The 18,838-nt window shown below is 36.8% G+C and overlaps 1 protein-coding gene across 2 annotated transcripts in view; it reads right to left on the bottom strand.

The window, feature by feature from the left end:
• Positions 1-18,838, bottom strand: part of NKAIN2 (sodium/potassium transporting ATPase interacting 2) — a 533,456-nt gene that overhangs the window by 287,275 nt on the left and 227,343 nt on the right. For both annotated transcript variants that reach the window (XM_066547060.1, XM_066547061.1), the window contains exon 2: positions 3,803-3,940. In XM_066547060.1, the coding sequence (XP_066403157.1) occupies positions 3,803-3,940 (138 nt within the window). The remainder of the gene's footprint in view (positions 1-3,802; positions 3,941-18,838) is intronic.

The raw sequence follows: 18,838 nt of genomic DNA on the forward strand, positions 1-18,838 counted from the left end.
TCGCAAATTATCATTTGCTCTGAAAACTTGTGTAGAGCAGAGAAGTAATGTCTGTGTGCCTCCTTCTATAAATAAATGTCTACATCTCAGTTGCAACACAGTAAGTACAATTAAGCAGAAACACTGGTTTGTCTCAGAATGGAGAAGTACTTCCTAAGAAAACCTTTTACAGAGAGCAGATTCAGGTAGGAGTCTGACTTCACAGACTTCAAAATTTTGTGTCTTGCAGGCTGACAAGAATGCACAATGACTATTCTATTTAATTTCATCATCCTTTTTGTTAAATGGTTTTACACATAATTTTTCCCCTAACCGTTATAAAGAAGGCAGAAGTAAAATAAGAGGAAAAACTTGTTTATTGTGCAGATGAATGAGCAGTAGAACAAGTTGCTCAGAGAGGTTGCAGAGTCTCCCTTTTTGGAGAAATTCAAAAATCATCTGGATGCAATGCTGTGCCATGAGCTCTAGGATGACCCTGCTTGAGCAGGGAAGTTGGACCAGATGATCCACTGTGGATCATTGAAACTCCAGTTCAAATGACTCCTTCTAACCTCACCCACTATGGGATTCTGTGAAAATATATTTTTTAACAATTTCTGTGCTGAGCTTGAGTACACAGACTTTCTTATTATAAATAAAACCATTACCTGGAAGAAAAATCAAATTATGTCAATAAGGTGTATTAATGCCAGAACTCACTTATTAAAAATGTTAAGCATAAGAATCCTTTTATTATAACTGTTTTACCTGAAAATTGGTTCTCTTAACAAGATTTAGCAAAATAGTCATCTGAAATGTTTTCTCCCCAAAAATCCTGGCCAAATAATTCACCATATGGAGACTGTCTTTAAAATTCAGAAAGGTAGCTCAGAGGCTTTACAATTTCCCATGGCATGATTACAGTTGTTGGATAGTATCCTGGTATCTACATATGGGAGATTAATTGCTGCACATCTTCATGTGCTACTTTAAACATTTTTTTAAGAAAGGAAGATAATAAATTTCAATTTAAAACAGAAATATTCCAAACCTGAATTGGGAGAGTCAGGGATACTTGTCATATAAGACATTAAGTAGATCCCACTAGGTGTGCTGAGCAATTGACCATATCTAGTCTTTAAAAAGACATAGATTAGCTCAACTGTACTCTCTGGGGCCTAATGGCTTGGCAGACTGATGATGCTGCAAGAAGCAGAGACATAAGGTAATTGCCTCTTTCTCTTTGTTTTTTTGTTTGGTTTTTTTTTTCACATGTATAGCAGCAATTACATGTTAAGTAAAGTACCACTAATAATCTATCCTTTTCTCACAGACTTAATGTGACCAGGTACAAGCTTGGAAGGGACCTTTAAAAACCGTTTAGTCCCCTGCCATTGGCATGGATATTTTTCTCTAGATTTGGTTTTTCAAAGTCCTATCCAACATGGCCTTGAACACTCCCAAGGATTGGGCATACACAAATTCTCTGATCTGTTCCAGTGTCTAGCCAGCCTCATTGTAAATATTTTCTTCCTTATGTTCAATCTAACCCTGCCTTCTTTCAGCTTGGGCCTATTGTTCCTTTTTCTGTCACTACAGGCCCTGGTGAAAAGACCTTCTCTGTCTATCTTGTAAGTAAGTCCCCTTCATATATTGAAAAGCTACAATAATGTTTGCCCAGAGCTTTCCCTTCTCCAGCCTGAACAATTCCAACTCTCCCAGCCTGCCTCTTGAGGATAGATGTTCTACCCCACTGACTGTTTTCATGGTCCTCCTCTGGACCTGCTCTAAGAGGTTCATGTCTTTGTTTTACTGTGGGCCACAGAGCTCCTCTGTTGATTCAACTAAATAAAGGATGAGATTTTTATTATTGTCTTCTTATTCAAACAGTCTATGATAACTGGCATATTCAGGTGTCTTTTATAAACTCAAAACAAGACAGTTGGATATTAGATTGGTTCAATCCAAATCAATGAGATGATGCAGAGAGGCAAACTCACAAAGCCAGATGGGCTCCACAGTTGGGGTGAGCTCTAAGAAAGATGTGTGCGAAAATTAGTTAGAACAGTGTTGCACAACCACATCATTCAGAAACTCATGTGAATACACTCAATTTATAAAGTTGGTGCTCTTCCCCATTCACAATTCACTTATCATAGTAGCAGGCCATTTAAATATAATTTTTTGTTTAGCTCAGTTATCCAATTTGTGCCCATGCTTTGTTTTATGCCACAGAATAGTCTTGGGATGGAACATTTAACCCTTTTTCTTTAACAGATTGAATTTTGCATTTTTATTTTCAAGTCTCTTGTACTGGTCAGAGTCCCAGAAAAGAAAGGAGACTCCAGTTCAAATGACTGCCAGTTTTGTAACTTGAAGGAAAACTAAATATTTAAGGCTTTCCACATACTCATCAATGTTGATAGTAAATTTTTTGGAATATATTAAATTGTGTGCATGCATAAAGGCATCACACATGTGGATACAAATTTTCTGCATACAGGAGATCACAGAGACAGAAACACAGACACAAATGTTAATGTATTTCTCCCAGCATCACAGTAATGTAATATGGATGGTAGCACTGGGGTAGAAGCAAAATTTTTCTTTATTCTGAGTGACTACTGGTGTATGAGGGAACAGTTAAGAGAGGGACTTTGCAGAAGAGGTACAGATTCAGTGGAGTTAACAGAGACAAGGGGTAAAGACTTTAAACTGAAAGAGCAAACTGTGAATAGGTTTAGATTAGATATTAGGAAATCCTCTTCACTGTGAGGCTGGTGAGACACTAGAAAACATTTTCCAGAGAAGTTGTGGATTCCTCATTCTCAGAAGGGGCTCAAGAGTAGGTTGGAGTGGAGTTTAAAACAATCTGGCCTACTGAAAGGTGCCCCTGCCAGCCTGGAACCAGGTGATCTTTAAGCTTGCTTCCAATGCAAACCATTCTATCATTCTAAGATCCCCTTGTTTTCATCTGACATGAAAATATGGCTGTGTATGGGCAAATTTTTCAACTCCTGTCTCTCAAATGTATACAAGCTTTACATGAATTAATAATCAATTTTGACAGTAATTAAAGATTGTTATGAAAATCTAACAAAAGGTATTCTGAATGATGATTTTCAGAGTTGCTATTGTTTTCTCTTTGTAGAAGTACAAATGGCAAAAACTCCAAAAACCCAGAGTATGAAAAGAGAATTTAATTAATACTGCATTGTGCCAGAGAGTACAGACATACTAAGTCTGTGTATAAGGGGTAGCTGAATAAGGAAAGAAATGGATTAAAAATGTTAATTAAGGTCCAAATCCTTATTTTCATATTGGAGCCCTCAGTCCATTATTTCTTACCATAACATCATACCTCACTTCAGGTTGGATTATAAATTCTAGGAGGCATGTACATAACAGATAAGCACTCTAGCAACAGAAGTTAATAACAATAATGAGTAACTATAATGAATCACGCCTCTGTTGGGGAGGTCCAGTGTATCTAGGAAAGTTACAGCTAACATTTAGACTAGCTCTAAATTCCCCTAATACTGAAGACATTGTAATTCCTTAAGCTGACTCCACTTGAAAGTTCATATTGTCATGCACTTAATGACCATATTGACTTTTAAATTTTGGAGACTGTTACCAGTTGATTATTGCAGGTGTCCCAAAAGTGAAGTAAGTAAATGTCAAAATGCTACAGAAGAAAATTAAACTAAAATAAGATTTCTATTTGCTTTAAGAATGATGCAGTTTGGAGTGTTTTTCTGTTTAGGTTTTTTTTTTTCCCCCACATGCACATCAAAGTAAGTAAATGAAATGAAATACTCACTCCTGTTATGTAACGAGGTCTATACTGGATGGTTCCAAATAAGCCAAGAATGACTATAATAATGTGTATAAAATTTGCGAGGATGGGTGCCCACTGATAACCAAGGAAGTCAAATATCTGCCTCTCGAGCACAGAAACCTATGATTAAAAAGCAAAAGCATAAATAGATTAGAACAAACCAGAAATCATATATAGAGGTGTTTCCCCTTCCCATATCCAAGACAATTGCTCTGAGTTAAAAAAATACTTGTCAGCAGTAAAATAAGATGACTTTGAAATGCTTCAACTTCTAGTTTCAATGAAAGCTGCACTTCTCACTGGTTACTGAGGTATATTCTACCAAGATACAAAACTGTTCACCTAGAATGGTATGTTTGCAGGAGGAGAAACACAAATCACTCTTACATACAACAGCAAATGTTTTAGGGTATCAGTGCTTTTATCAATGTTTTTATTACAATGTTTTAGGGTATAGTGCTGAAAACGTGATAGGTTTATGACATCTTCTCATCTACACTGTTTCCATTTACAACACCATCCTTTAGCCTGGTCCAGTCTCTTCCACAATTTCACTGCATTTTGATTTTTATCTCTTCTTTCTACTCCAGCTATTCTGTCACTGGGCTTTTACCTGTAACCAAATACATGCAACTTTTTGATCTGGTTCTACTGATAATGACTCTACTTTACATTCTTCCATTGTCAGAAACATCAGCTGAAGTATAAACTTCACCAAGACTCTAGATAAATAATATAAAATAATATTAAAAATCAATTGTGGAACAATCCCATCCCAGTCTGATGTTTAATATCATTCCAAACAGACAGGTCAGATATTAGAAAAAAATGCTTTCCTAACAGTATCAGTAGAAATATTTTCACAATTCCAATAGCAGATGTCCTTTAAATGGTGTTCTAACATTATGTAAAAATACAGTACTGTAGCTCAATCCATAGGTAGAATGACATGTTTGGACAAAAATAATATTTATGTTAATATTAGAAGGCAATGTAATGGTGAAGTATATTTAGACAGAAAGATCAGGAAGTTTCTTTGACAGCATTCCAACAATTTCATTAACTTTAATGGTGAATTGATAAATTTCACAAAAATGTGAATAATGAAAATAAAATTTAAAAATTAAATTATTATTATTAATAATTAAAATAACAGCGATGTAGACACCACACACTCAAAAAAAAAGAAGAAAGAGCAAGAAAGGAAGAGAAAGAAAAACAGAACAGGTGGTTGTTTCTTGATTAAGTTTCATTAAATAACAGGTAACTATTTACTGAGTTTATGTTATGCTGTGTATGAACTGAATTAGGTTTATGTGCCAACCACTCTGTTAATTTAAAAAATAACACCTTTTAGATCAAGTACTAAATGAGTAATTAACTACTGCTTTTGTATGGTACAGCTATGGGAGAATTTTTCAATTTTCATGCCACAGTCCACTATCACATGAACACTTTCTTTTTGAAATTAAATAAGAAAACTTTTCATTAAAAGACATCCTACATTCACATCAGCATTGCAAATGTAAAAAGGCTGTTAATTATATGCTATGTACTGACATTTGTTGAACTTTGAGATGGAGACTGCCAAAATAATCCTAGGAAAGTTTGCCAGCCATGTAATTTCAAATTTGAGTGTTCAGGTTTCAGGTCAAACACTGAATTTCTCTTTTCAACAAAGACTTCTTTCAAACAACTCATCCTTCTTATAACCAGTCTTAGTATTTTGACTACCATTTTATTTTACATATTTATTGAACGAAATTATGTTCCTACATGATCCAAAATGTTTCTGAACTATTTGCGCTATCCTACAACTCTCCCTAGCAGAGGAAAGTCACAGAAGAGTTCCCAGAATCCCAAGATGTGTCTAATGGTGACAATGGAATGAAGAAGAAACAAAAGGAAGGTCAAGCTGTATTAGGAACTTCATGAAAACTCAGATTGCCTGTGCTTCTAAGTTTATCATTAAGAAATATTTCCTTGACTACAGACACAGTAATTTATATTAAAAAAGGCCAACATGTGGCATGAAGCAGTATTACATAGGTCAGTGTGAGGTCTGTTAGGTGTATCAGCAAAAGACCTGTTAACCTAAGTGCTGTTAAACAGGTAACAAAGGGAAAATTATCCCTCTGAGCACAGAGCTCTTATTTTCATCAGATAAAGAGTAAATGAGAGGAGCAAAGCAGTAGCAAAAAGAGTACAGACTGTTCACTACACTGCTTTTAGTTTAGTAACAGTAGAGATTCAGCAAGCAAAAAACAATACATGGGAAGCTGCAAATCATTCAAACAGCAGGAGATCATCCAGTTAAGTATGCCAATTACAGAGGAAAATTGCAGCATGCTAATTAATTGTATAAAAAGTAGAAAACTTCATATTCCTGACACGACTTCTAGTCAAAAATGAAACTGTGCTACCATGCATCAACATGTTTTGTTTTGCTTGTCTTGGTGAAAGATGCAGTTCCACCAAAACTTCCTTGTGGGACTGCATTGGATAAATGGCTATTCTGTGAGAATATTTTCTTTTCATACATCAACGTACTCTTTGTTTTTTCCCATTGCTAGTAATTCCTTCAGTACTAAGCAACCACTCAGATTTTGGGGCCATGTTGAACTTGAGGTGAGTAAATACCAAACAGCAGGGCACACAAGACAGGGGGTAAATACAGAAGAAAAGGACAAGTCTGCACCACTTCTGTCTATGTATATCTACCTCTCATTTGTCATAGGCAGAATTGCTATTAAATTTTCTCACATCACTTCAAGGAATCAGCTGTGTGCAGGAGCTGCTGGATATGTGAAATGGCAGCACTCTGTCAGGTGTGTACAGATGAAATGCTGTAGAAATGCAACTCTTCCTTAGAAGATCACACTAACATGGCAAGGTGCATTGTGGATTTATGAAATGGAAATTATAGGACAGAACTAGATCTTTATTTCCACTTCCTGAAGAGATGAAGGTGAAGAGACACTAAAACTTATCCACAAACAAACGAAAATATAATACAGACTTTCTACATGAGTTATTTTCTAAAAAATCTCACCGTGTTTCCAAAAGGAGAAAAGTAGAAAGTAGGACAAAGTAATAACAAAGACTATTAAAAATAGTATTATGTAGCTTGCTCCTCTTACACAGATGTCAGAATCATAAGGGATTTCCTTACATAGCAAGAGAAAATATAGATGTGATTTTGAAAGCATTTTATCCCTTTACTTCAAAATTTTTGGTTAAACAACTGCACTTCTTGAAATCATACCTGCTAGCTTCAATGTTTAATGTTGTTTCAAGGATATTACGGAGATAAAGGAAAGAACTAACAAGAAATATTAATCTTTAAAGTCAAGGAATTTTCTTTCTTCCTCCTCAGGGGTTGGTATTGGCACTTTTAACATTTCTGTTATTGACATGGGCACTGGGGTTTCGCGCACCTTTAGTGAGTTTGCTGATGCCACCAAGCTGTGTGGTGCAGGTGACACACTGGAGGGAAGGGATGTCATCCAGAGGGACCTGGACAGGCTTCAGAGGTCCATTTGTGTGAACCTCATAAAGTTCAACAAGGCCAAGTGCAAGGTCTTCCACCTGGATTCATTCGGGCAATTCCAAGCCCAAATCCAGGCTGTGCAGAGAGTGCATTGAGAGCAGCCCTGGGTAGACAGACTTGGGGTTGTTTGTGGACAAGAAGCAAAACACAAGCTGGCAAAGTGCACTTGAAGTCCAGAAAGCCTACCCCATCCTAGGCTGCATCAAAAAACAGTATGGCCTGCAGGGTGAGGGAAGGGATTCTGTCCTTCTACTCTGCTCTGGTGAGACTCCAGCTGGAGTGCTGCATCCAGCTCTGGGGTCCTCAATACAAGAAAGATGTCAACTGGTCAACTGAGGCCACTAAGTTGGTCACAGGGCTGGACACCTCTCCTCTGAAGACAGGCTGAGAGAGCTGGGACTCTTCAGCCTGGAGAAGAGAAGGCTTCAGGGAGGCCTTAGAGCAGCCTCCCACTAGCAAAGAGGGGCTTACAAGAAACCTGGAGAGGGATTTTTTTAACAAGGGCAGGTAATGACATGACAAGGGGAAATGGCTTTAAGCTGAAAGAGGGTAGATTTAGATTAGATATTAGGAACTCTAAGAAACCCTTTCTTGTGAGAGTGGCAAGGTATTGGAACAGGTTGCCCAGAGCCGTTGTGGACTCCTCAGTCTCTGAAGCTGTTCAAGACCATGTTGGGTGGGGCTTTGAGAAATGTGGTCTAGTGCAAAATGTCCCTGCCCATGATAGGGGTGTTGGAACTAGATAATCTTTAAGGTCCTTTCCAACCTAAACCATCCTGCGATTCCATGATGCAGGGAAAGAGTTTAAATTGAGAAAAGCAAAAAGTAAAAAAGGTTGTTTTGGATGAAAAAGTATAATATGGTTGAAAAAGAAAAATATGTTTTAATTCAATTCCACGATAATAATGCAGTGAACTCAGAATGTAGGATTATGGACAGTCAGGTTCTAATGTTAGAAAATAATCACTCACCACATTGTCTTCTTAGGCAGATTATTGCACGTATTCACTGATAAAATTATAGAAGACTTTAAATAAAGGGGACTATTTTACTAACACATTATTTTTTCCAGACTCGGGCAAACTATTGTAAAAATAAATAGAAAATAAAATGAACCCATATAGTGCCAAATTGGCATAGCTCAAAAACTATTTCCAGATTCTTGTCAGAGGCTGGTTGTTGTTAATAGATTAACAGTGTTACTGACCTTGAGGGATCTATGAACTGAATTTCCAGAGGAAAATGAAAAACATTTGGAGATGATTCCTAAAGTATATGATTGGACTAGAATTTCAGACAGGAGCCATAAAGAAGAAACCAGTCAAAAGATGATTTATAACACAAACTCCAAAATAGAAAATGACTAAGTGCCTTTGCTCAGAAAGCTCCTTGAGAAGAAACTCAACCACGACTGAAGAAACTACTACTACTACAACCACCACTACTTTACAATGATACAGAATCTAAACTTTGCACTTATATAAATTAAAGTTTACATAGGCAGAGACACACAAGAGGATATGTACAGCCCCTGCCAGCCAAGGTCCTTGGACAGCAAACACAGCACACAGGCGCTCAGCATGTCAGGGCTGGGGCAGGGTCACACAGCTGGCTGAATGGTGCTAACAGGCTCTCAGCAAAATCCGAAGGAAGAAGAGTATTAGCTTAAATTACAGTGCAGGAGAATTAAACAACCATGGTTTATATCATTGAATGGCTCACACTAAGAATGAGCTAAGGAAATTAAGCTCTAATCGCTAAGTCATTAAGTCCCCTCAGCCCACACCATCTAATAATTCCCTTCTGTTTTTGTGTTAGCTTTTAAGTTTTTAAAATACTTTCAGTTCTTGCTCTATGGCATAGAAAATTAAAAAGAGTCAACTAAACACAAGTATTTTTGGGCCTTTAGCTTATGAACGATTTCTAATGCTAAAGCCTGCCTGCATGAGTACAATATCCCCAGCTAACACTCCTCCAGCACTTCCATCATTTTGAGGCAGAATGCATTTATTTGTGCCATTCCTTAGAGAGGTTCATTTAATTTTTCATCAAAACTTCAGATAGTATCCTGAGATAGAGAGCCCAGTTACTCAGAAAATTCTCCACAGTCACCCAGCAGAAAAACAGATTAATATTTTGAAAGTCAAATCTATGTGAAATACACATACACATCTGCAAGCGTGCATGCGCATGTAAGTCAAGTTCTTTACTGTAAGACAGCAGGGTAGATAAAAACAATATTTTTTTTTTCTTTTTTGGTAAGAAGAAAGGCAAAAAAGGCAACACTGAAATTAAATGCTGTGAAGACCTGTGGACACAATGGTGTTCTTGGTGCATCTAATATAAACCATCAAGACCATAGCAAGAACAGGTAATTCGAGTTAAAATCAAGAAGGAATTAGTTTCCACTTGTCCATTCGTTCCTCAAAGGAATCACATATATAATACTAAGCCACCATCCTTAATCCATTTGATGTTTCTGAGAAAAGGAATAGGCCTTCACCACTCTCGATAAGAAGCTAATCATAGTTTTTAAAAATCCTGTGTAGGACCACATTCCTGCATCATATTTTGTATAAGTGGATTCTGCTGTGACCTACTAAGGACAACAAACCTCTCCTCAGGTACAGAGTGCATTCTTAGTCTTAGCTGCTGCCTTCCCTAACTGAGCACAGCAATAATAAAAAAATGACAAGTACAAGTTTTCTGCAGTAGGTTTGCTGTTATGGAGTAGTGAGAAGCATATCTACACAGCATTGTAGAGATAATTGTGCCTCAAATGGCTGTAGTTTTTACTGTACAAAACCAAATTCACTTTTACTAATATTTAAAACAACAACAAAAATCCAGAATTTGTGAGGCATATAACATTCCAATACTCTTGAAACCAGCAGAGCATTTCAGTTAATTTATTTGTTTCTAAGTTTTGTATACAAACGCACACTCGATTCCAAAGACTTGCTTAGATGGGTTAGAGACTTAAGTTCATGACACAATTTAGAGCACAAATATTAAAATCGGGGTACAGCAAATTTTGTGTGTGTGTGTGTGTGCATATGTGTATGCTTTAAGAGAACAGAGTTTCTTGTTTCTGGCTGGCCACCAGTAGCAAGAATTAGAGATGTGTCAGAACACATTCTTTTTGTGTGTCTGAAAGAAAATTTAAAAAATCCATCTCATGGAAACTCTTCTACCTATGAGACTCTCAATAAGTTAGTAGTTCAGCTACAGGATGAACTTTAGCAACAGGTGCTAAGTTTTAATCCCTGTAGTATATTTTATTTCCTGCTCATGAACACTTGTAATAACAATTTGCGAGTTATTTAATATGACATATTTGCATGCCACCAAACACAGGGAAAGGTGCATAAAAGTGGTTTGCTCTCAAACTGATAATTGGGTCAAGTCACGAGGTTCTGTTTTACCTTAAAACCAAGATAATGTTGTAGCACAAAATCCTCAGCTGCCAAATACCAGCAAGAAGGTGTAACAAGAAGGCTAGCTGTGACTGTGGCCAAAGGCGGGATCGTGACTGATGGGTTAGTGGCCATCACTGGGAATTACTGTAAACGCTGTCAATGTACGAGTTTCCTTCCATCTCTTTGGCTGACCCTTATTACTCCCTCCATCTCTCTCAATCTTGCTCTCTCTCTTTCCTGTTCACATCCTTCTAGCAAGAACATCGAAGCACTGGCACCCACACTTTAAGGTGGCAAAATTCAATTTTACTGACACTGCTGAGAAAGCTAGAGCCAATTCTACAAGTAAAAATGCTTTTGAATTAAGATTTAATAATAATTTATGATTGAATAATCTGAATTGGCCTGCAGTAAAGCCTGAAGGCAAAATCAAGCATGCAGAGATCATTCAGAAAGATTAGCCTGATCAAATACTTTCAAATTGTTTCTCTCCTTATGGAGATATTTATCAATAAAGTAGATTTTGGTTTCATTTAAAAAAATACAACTAGTTTCTACACACTGGTTAATATTATGCTATATTACATTTGTAAACTCAAGAAAGATGTGATAATGCTGTCAGAATTTACAGAAGGAAGTATCTCAGCTATGTTTAGGTAGTGAACCTATCTTCTATGTATGATTCTCAGTCCAGGACAAACTCTGGCTTAATACCCGAAAAAAAAATTACCCTATAACAACAGCAAAAAATTAGTCTCTAGTTCTCAGCAGGAAAGGCACACCTGTAAGAAACCTCTTTAGCCAAATTATTTTGAGTGGAGTTGGCAGGGATTACTCATTATCTCATCAGGTCTGAGTCTGATCATAATAATAATAACCAGGCATTTAGTAACAGAGTGAAAATCAAATGAAAATAGCCAATCTAGAGTCATTAGTTGTTGTGTCCTGGTGGTTTTATTTGTATGCAGGTATATAAGTGTCCACAGAGCAAGAGAGAGAATGACATGGTGAGAGAATGTGAAGTAGCCCATGTCAGAACTGTTAAGGCAGAGAGGGCTCCTTTGTAATCTCTCATTCCACAACTAAACCTGGATAAGCAGAATGCTGACTTTACTGTCCTTACAGAAATCTCTCTCAAGATGCTTCTACTGGAGTAATCATTATTACTACATGGAATATTTGAAGCACCTGCTACATTTTCATGCCTTGGCATCACCTGAAAACTGATATATAAACTATGCTGATCACTTTATGGAAGAAAGATAATTGACATCAGTTATAGACAGAAAAGTTTCTACCTGCTGAACTTTGCCTATTACCTGTGTATACAGCCATCCATCCTTAGAGAGCTTCAAGTACTGTGGAAGGAATGAAGGCATTTTCTCTGCAACATGGCTGCCTTAGAGTCAGACTTGTTATCTGGTCTCTACACAGAATCTAAGGGAGAAGCACAAGGTCTCAGACCTCATCTTCCAGATGTCCAGTGTTCCCAATTCCCAGGATCAGCACCTTTAAATTCAATGGCAGCTGGGGAACACTGATTGCTGTCTATAACCCAGTTCTACAAACATACATTTCTATCCAGAGCATCAAGGTTTTTGGTTTTTTTGGGGTTTTTTTTGGTTAATAAAGAAAATGTGGTTTCTAGGCTAGTTCAATACTTAATTCAGCTCGAGAGTTTTTGATTTGAACTGGTTAATTTACATTATATTTCAATATTTAATCATTTTTATTCAATCTTTTTTGGAACATAATTATAAGGGGAAAAAAGGCAGCACATCAAGCACTCTGTGCTGTAATTGTCATTATAGGAAAACTCTAGGTCATTCCAGCTCCCATGGACAGCCAGAGTGACTCAGTCAGACACTGCTCCCATTGAATATTTCAAGGAAAACACAAAGAGATGGCTTTTTCCTGATTTTATGAAACAATATGTTTTAATGAGTGGGACCCTAAGCTTTCTGATTTGAAAAAATACAAAAAGCTATCACCTGCTCCTGGAAACACAGCCTCAGTAATATAAGTAAACAGTACAGATTATAGTCTCATTCTCTAGCCTTTTCCAACATTAACACTCCAATAAAATTAAGAAGCAGTCTGATCAGTCCTTTTCCCTAGCCCCTATTACAAATGCAATGAATATAAAGCTAGTCTGTAATGAGTAATGTACTAATTAGGTGTGCTGAACTCCTTTTTAGTAGCCAATTCATGTATGGATACGAATATTTCCTTCTCTTAGTACATTCTTTCTGAAATACTGTCTATTCGCTTTCAAGCTTTATCAACTTAAAAACTAACAAATACAGAAAAAGGGAAAACTAATAAAGTTCCAACTTGGTGAGATGCAAAGCTCTTCTCCTAGTCTGTTATACAGAGAAGTTAAAATGTGAGGCACATGGAAAAGGATAGATGCAAAGCTCTGACAAAAAGAATAAACACACAAGATGAATGTTTGATATATTATATAGAGCTACTAGGTGTTAGTAATGATGAGAATGGTGTAAAAAAATATATATTTCCATACAAGTAGATTGTCCAGAAAAAAATGTATGTGGAATAAAATTAAAAGTTTCAAAAGAAAGGGAAGTCAAAACCAGTCAAAGCAGTAAAAACCAGTCAAAGTAGTCAAAATCATTTGTCTGAGAATAATTTACATCAGAAATTTGAGACTAAAGTCAGATTTTTACTGGGTGTTTGTTCTGTGTATTGAAGGCTAGTGTTGTGTCCTGGATTAAACTCATTTGCTTACCCAAATTATACACTCAAGCACAGCAGCACATTTTCAGAAGATATGTTAATGATGAAAATTTTGCTAAATAACTAAAATAAGGTTTTTTAAACTGTCCTTCTGTTTTTCATATGGTAAAAACCTGACAAAAATATTATACTTCTCTGTATCGAAAAAAGAATAGCATCCATTTTCTGACACCAGTTGGTACCTTAACATTGTGAGGAAGGCTGGAAAAGCTGCCTAACAAACCTGCATGGCTGACATGACAGTGTTTGTGGCAGGTTTTTTCTTCATAAGGAGAGCCAATCACATACAGTAAATCAAAAATTGGCTCCTTGTCAGATTTTATCCTCTACTCTTCTGCATTTGCCTTTGAATCTTTGTTTTCCCCACCTCCCAATTTGCTTTCTTTAATTCAGTGCCCACAGCAGCTCCTCTTGGAAGCAGGAAAAGCTATAATCTAGCACTGCTGCAAGCTCTCCCCCAGCAGAGGCCTATCCCTGCCAATAGCTGTCATCATTCAAGTGGCACTTGCTGGCAAGATAGCACAGAGTTGCAGCAATTTCTTTCCACTTTTCCATACCTCATATCCCCAGCTGTTCCAAGGGGGTGATCACCTTGCTGGTTTCATGAGGTCTAGAAAACGCAGCAATAATTATTGTGCTGGCAGTGCTGAAGGCAGCCAACATCACTAAGGCAGGAATTGGAATGCAGCCCAACCAACACAGCAGAATCTACTATTTTGTTGCACTGAATATTCTGTTGTAAGAAATAATCATGAGCCTTGTGATAGACTATGAAAGGCAAATTACATTGACTGAGCCAGAGCCTTCTACAGTGCCTAGCAAAAATAAAAAAACCCAAACCACCAAAATCCCAAAAAAACCAAAACAACAGCAAATCCCAGAAGCAAAACCGAACCTGACAATTTTGGGTTAGCTGCTTAAATCTAGCCTTTTAAATTCCCCATCTTGTCAGTAAATTACTGCCTTGAATTTACAAAAAACCCAAATCTTCTATCTAGTCATGACTTGTCAAAAAAAGAGGTGTTTATAATTGGTTTTGACCAATTTTGTGTGTATTACACTAGGAGGGGAAGGCTAACAGTGTTCACTTTAATTTCATATCGCATGATACCTTACACAAAATTGTAAAAAATCTGGCAGTTAACCTTTCTTCCTATAAATGTATTAGTCAATGTTTGAAATGATGGATGACTATGACTTTCTAATCCCTGCTAGACAGCAGATTTTGATACAATTATTTGAAGGTAACTACAGCATCTTTTCTGAAGCAAATTCCTATTATTAATGGAAAAATAGGGAAAAAAAATAGCATTTACATAACACCAAATGCCTGAGCACTTCTTAGTGGCATAGGTGACCTCTCTGGAGAGAGAATATTTTTAACTCAAGGAAAAGATAATCTGATAATATTGTGCTTGCTGCTTCTCTGCTAAGGCAACAGCACACCTTTATGCAATGAATGAGGCACCTGCTGGCTCCTGCGTTGTGCTGCATGGCACTGCTTTGACTGCAGTAATGGTTTACCCAGTGGTTTGCCTCTAGCCTGATGACATTCTGATTGGAATTCCATTTACAGTGAAGATATGGGAAGCTGCTGTCCCTGGAAAACAATGCAGTTATGTGGAAAAGGAACTTTGGTTAGTGAGAGCTGCCTTCTTTACAAGCAGGAAAAAGGAACTGAAGCAGAATCAACCTCTCTCACCCCTGCTGCTCTGTTACCTCAGCCAAGGAAAGAAAGGATCAATGCCCATTCAAGATGCCCTGATATTGACAGGCAATTCTACATTGGAGAGAAGAAGGAATAGATAAAAATACAGGAGGAAAAAACAGGAGTCAAAATTTCCAGTAACGTATCTCACGATATAAAGTAAATTATGGTGAAAAATAAAACCTTAGGGTAAAGACAACTTCTTATTCTGGAAAACTAATCAAATATTTCTCAGATTTCTGTTGAGAACTGACAATGGTTGTCAGCACCAATAATATTTTTAGGGACGTTCATGTCTTTTCTTTGTGAGAAGCTCAGGTGGGAACCATTAATTCCTGCATAGCTGCTCTCCTCTAGACAGAACTGTCTTCCCTGCTGTGGGGAGTGCTGCAAGTCTTCCTTCATCCCCTGCCTAGCAGGTTTCACCCCACACATGGCTATAAAACCCTTTGAGCTAAACAAATAGACCTTCCTCTTGTAAGGATACTATCTTAGAAAAGAAGCCACTGGCCCATCCCAATCGTACCTTCTATTTAGAAAGCAGAGGTGAAGTCCAATCTACCTAATGTAGGACTCTAGCTTCTATCCACATTTTAGTTATTGAATCTCCACCAAATTTCTGGTATACTAAATTAAAAAGTGTGTGTCACTGTTGGCCTCCAGAGGCAAATCCATTCTGACTAAGTGCAGACACCTAAGCAAGAAAAAATGAATATGATCCATCTATTTAATCTAAAAGAACCATAATTATTACTAAATTAATCAATACATATGATAGACCAGGAATAGACTACTGGGGTCCATGCTGTTCCACTGCCACAGATTCCCTATGGGATTCAGACAAAATAGCTTCAAGGTAACAGAGTTAGGCAGTATTTAAATCCTGATCTTAAAATGGAGCCGTGTGGAACTGTAGATTTTATTGAGTTTCTCTAATAATTAAGTTCCTATCTTAGTTAAGTAACTGTGAATATTTTATTTTGTTTTATCTGTAAGGTGAAAGCTGTTCAAGGGGAAGTATTAACTTTCAGCATTATTATACACTGGACTTTCTCTTCCACTCTTGTACAAGTATGCCAGGAGTCAGAGGTGAGACCAAGAAATCTCTTGTCAACAATCAGTGTGATGGATATAAATTTGCTCAAATACTATTTGACCAGTTTCTTCTCATCCTGTATGGAAGATTACAGGTTAGATTGGGGAAAAAAAATGATTAATGCAATTTTTTATGGGAGAATTAATACTATTTTTTCTAAAAGATCTAAAGAATCAGTGACTGAAGCTTCCTAGTATAACTACTTTCATAAAGCTTCAGCAAAACTGAACACTTGAAGGAAGTATGTTTTAATGGGAAGTTATGTGGGAAGGTGCAGAAACTTTATGTCTATCCAAATCTGCAAGGTAGACAATAGTAAATCCCCAGAATATTGCTGGAAAGGATATTACAACAGTGAATGAGTAGGCATCAAAATGACAAATGAAATAAAGTCCTGATAAATGCAAAATTATGTACCTCCACGGAAAAGAATATTTACCATACACAGTGGATGATTCTAAATTAACAATCACTACTCAGGAAATTATAAAATTATTCCAGAAAATTAGCATAAAATGTCAGCTTAATGATAAACAACCCCCAAATTTCAGAAATCATTAAGAAAGAGTGGGCAATGAAACAGAAAACCGTACTATTGAAGAGAGCACCACACTTGCAACAGTAGATACAGTAAAGCTGGAAAAGTACAAAGAAATATAACAGGGATTATCAGAATAGTGGAAGATTTCTACTGAGGACAGACAAAACCAATTAGGACTCTTGAAGTCAGAAAAGAGAGAGCTCTAGGAGAATATGAAAAACTCTTAAAAATCAAGGATTACATAAAGTAAATAGGTAAGGAGCAAGTTTTATTACTTTTTCTAGCACTAGCCATAGAGGCAGTTGGCTGCAATGAAGTGAGACAAGCTGAAAAGAAAAAAGAAATATATTTTTACAGGGTTAATAATGAACCTGGGAAATATATTTCCACAGGCTTTTGTGTTTTAGACAGAAAAAATGCAGATAATTTCATGGAAAATTAGTCCATTGATAGCAGATAAAAATGATGGTCTTGCTACAGCCTTTGGTTTAAGAAGTCTCATAATTACCAACTGCTGAAAGCTGAGAGGGTAAATTGAAGGAATGACCATGCTCTACAGGGTCCTGCACTGTTCACTAGGCAACTGCAACTGGCTGCTGCTTGAGGCAGATTTCTGTGCTTAGGTGATCTTTTGTTCTCATCTAATATGGTTTTTTTATTTTCCATTTGAAATAGCTTACAGGTTTGGGTTTGATTGGGATTTTTTTTTGTTTTGTTTTTTGGGTTTTTTTTTCAATTTAAACTGCAATGACATGACTGAAAATCACAAACCTTACTAAAATTATGCCCATTGATGGCATATGAGAATACGTATACTTATGCTTAAGTCACAGAACATTATGCCTTCAGACACATGAAGTCTGAAGTGTTAAGATTTAAATTGGGTCAGGAACAAACTCAATATGATCTACAATCATACTGCCTGAACGTATTTATAAAATGACTTTCAAACATGATCATTTTGGAGACATTCTCTGTTTACATTTCAGGAACTCTGCAGGACAGTAATCTCTTTCAGGTCCTGTAGAAAGCTGCTCTCTAGTGGCTAATGGGAAAGACCAAGAATTAGGAGAATATAAAATGAAATCACTTCCTTTATTTACAAATCTTCATCGATTTGTTTTCATTTTCAGCTTATTGCACACATACATAGCCATGACGTTGAACAGCACCATTTCAAAACTTTTGAATAATACTGTAAAAGGCTCCATTTACTTGCACATCAAGATACAGGGGGGGCACAGAGGGAGGGCAAAGCTAAGGAGCAACTCATTTTATTTGTGGATAAATTGAGACTACAAGAAATCTACCTCAAGCTTGGATTTAGTAATCCTTTGTGACAGGTAACTCTTGTCTATCCTGGGATAGGTATTGCAGGGCTGATCCTGCTCAGCTATTCCTCTTCAATTGTTCACATCCTCTGTGGTTGTTAGCAAGCCTACATATATAATTAAATAAAATTGGAATTTTGCAACTGTGCATCTTATCTGAAGAGTCATGTAAAAGGACATGAAACACCACTATCTTAATTTTAAGAGTAAAGACTTGGAGAAAAGTAGGCTACAGATCCACCAAAAATCACCCAGCTGAATACACCAGCATGGACCTGACAGTGAAGTATGCAGTCTCTGCTTGCACTGAAGACAACTGTTAAGTAGCACTTTTCTTTTGTTATCAAGAACCTGAAGACAGCCATCTATCCATTTACAATAAACATCTGTTACTAATATTATTATCTGGGTCTAATAATGTATGTCATGAAAAAATACAAGACTGTCAGGTACATTAACAATAAATTGATGGTGTTCCTGAAGCTTTAAAAGCATACAAAATATGAACAATTCCTTATTTTAATGAGTCCCTTCATATTAACATAGCACCAAGAGGTGACACATCTGCAACAGGACACACCCCCATTCAATACTGACACTGCAATAAGAACAAACC

This window comes from Molothrus aeneus, chromosome 3 (genome assembly GCF_037042795.1).
Source record: "Molothrus aeneus isolate 106 chromosome 3, BPBGC_Maene_1.0, whole genome shotgun sequence".
NCBI lineage: Eukaryota > Metazoa > Chordata > Aves > Passeriformes > Icteridae > Molothrus > Molothrus aeneus.